Source organism: Babylonia areolata, chromosome 6 (assembly GCF_041734735.1).
Source record: "Babylonia areolata isolate BAREFJ2019XMU chromosome 6, ASM4173473v1, whole genome shotgun sequence".
Taxonomy (NCBI): domain Eukaryota; kingdom Metazoa; phylum Mollusca; class Gastropoda; order Neogastropoda; family Buccinidae; genus Babylonia; species Babylonia areolata.
In genome coordinates this window covers 30,463,889-30,466,216 of record NC_134881.1, presented here as the reverse complement: position 1 = coordinate 30,466,216, position 2,328 = coordinate 30,463,889, and the positions used below count along the sequence as shown (strand labels likewise).

The window sequence follows — 2,328 nt, the reverse complement described above, 5'->3', positions numbered from 1 at the left end:
TTATGATAATAATAATAATAATAATAATTATTATTATTATTATTATTTTCATCATCATCATCATCATCATCATCATCATCATCATCATCATCATTATTATTATTATTATCATCATGATCATTATTATTATTATTATCATTATCATTAGATGACCGCAACAGACGGAGAAGCACTCTCAAGAATCAGCTACGGATTGGTGAGGACAAACTGTCAGCTGCTGCAGCAGAAAAGCGAGCTCGCAGAAAAGGGACGGCAGCCAACAGACCAGCATCAGGTTACACATGTGACCGCTGCATCTCTCTCGCATCGGTCTCTACAGTCACAGGCGACGCTGCTTGGTCCAAGCAGACAGCCCAATTAGACATTAGGTCGGATATACTCTATCCATGGTCAGCCATGACCGAAGGAGGCCTATTATTATTATTATTATTATTATTATTATTATTATTATTATTATTATTATTATCATCATCATCATTATTATTATTTCATTTTATCATTATCATTATTATTATTGTTGTTTTTATTATTATTATTATTATTATTTATTATTATTATTATTATTATTATTATTATTATTATTATTATTATTATTATTATCATTATCATTATTATTATTATTATCATCATCATCATCATGATTATTGTTATTATTTCATTTTATCAATATTATTATTATTACTATTATATTATATTATTATTATTATTATTATTATTATTATTATTATTATCATTATCATCATCATCATCAACATCACCACCATCATCATCATGATTATTATTATTTCATTTTATCATTTAAAAAAATTTTTTTTTATTCTTCTTTCATAAATCATATAGGTATAACTGGATGTACGTGTACAAAAGCAACATTATACATGGAAAAAAGAAATACTGCACGATACGAACAGTAGCAGTGTTCTCAAAATAAAATTGGCTGGTCTTTCACAGCTAGCTTTACAGCAAAGTGTGTTCAAAAAGAAACATTTAAAACCGGGCACACTTTAAATGGTAGCCTTCTATCATTGCTGCACGCATTCAGAATGGTTCAGTTGATTAAAACTTTTGGGAGCCACGTGTCTGCTTCCAAACGAGAGAATTAACTTTAACTTTTTAAAGCGTATATATGTATGTATAAAACGTATGAGAGGGAATTAATCTATCGCAAGAAAATTGTTTTATTTTATTTTGTTTTATTCTATTTTATTTTATTTTATCTGATTTGATTTGATTTTACTTTATTTCTTTCTTTTCACTTTTGGTTTTTAGTTTACTCTGAATTTCGGCCTCCAATGTGCTTTCAGTGATTATAGAAAAGCAAACATAACAGTTGCAGAAGAGCAGGGAAAATATGTAAGTTTTGCCAGCTGTTCATCCGTCCATCCGTTCGTCTCATTCTTTTCTGTTCACTTTATTTCCGTCAGTTTTTTCGTTAACCTTTGAAAAAAAAAAAGCACCAAAAAGACAAAACAAAGAAACAAACAACCCCCCTCTCTCCCCCCAAAAAACACAAAAACAAACAATCAAAAAACAAAAAACAAAACAAAAAAAACACACATACACACACGCGCGAAACTTCTGACTGTCAAACAGAAGAAAAGAAAAGGAAAGAAAAGAAAAGAAGAAAAAGGAACACATCGCGTCTGGGACAGGGAACCACACGCCTCACGATCTCTCAAATTTTACCTATCTATCTATCTCTCTCTCTATCTATCTATCTATCTATCTATCTATCTATCTCTACCTGTCTATCTGTCTGTCTGTCTACATATCTTCCATGTATCATTATTGACCACTTCGTGTGAGGTTGAACAAAAATGAGACAGTGACACTGACACATACATGGCCTTGTGATTCATTTACTCGCTTCTTTTGCGCATTAATGCATTTATGTATTCACTTTAGTAACTCGATCTTTTTTTTTCATTTTTTTTATTTTTTTTTTTTTTTTTATCGAATTCATCTGACTGCAGACAGATGGAGAACAACAAAACACCGTCGCGCACTCGCAGAGAGAAAGAAAACAGCGAGTTACAGGAACTGGCCAAGTTACTTCCCCTGCCCTCCGCCATCACAGTCCAGCTGGACAAGGCGACAACTGTGAGGCTGACTGTCGCCTGTCTTCGGCTGCGTTCCTTCTTCCCCCGGGGTGAGTGCTGGGCCGGTATCTTTAATAACATTTACTATTGTTATTATTATTATTATTGCTGTTATTATTATTATTATTTTTTAAATAATTATCACTATCATTATCATCATCATTATTATTATCATCATAACAATAATAACAATAATAATAACAACAACACTAACTAACTAGCTAACTAA

At 31.4% G+C, this 2,328-nt stretch overlaps 1 protein-coding gene across 1 annotated transcript in view; it reads left to right on the top strand.

Annotated features, from left to right (window-relative positions):
- The first annotated feature begins 1,977 nt into the window (after positions 1-1,977).
- LOC143283493 (single-minded homolog 1-A-like) overlaps positions 1,978-2,328 on the top strand; it is a 14,512-nt gene continuing 14,161 nt past the window's right edge. The window contains exon 1 of the mRNA XM_076589736.1: positions 1,978-2,149. Within this exon, the coding sequence (XP_076445851.1) occupies positions 1,978-2,149 (172 nt within the window). The remainder of the gene's footprint in view (positions 2,150-2,328) is intronic.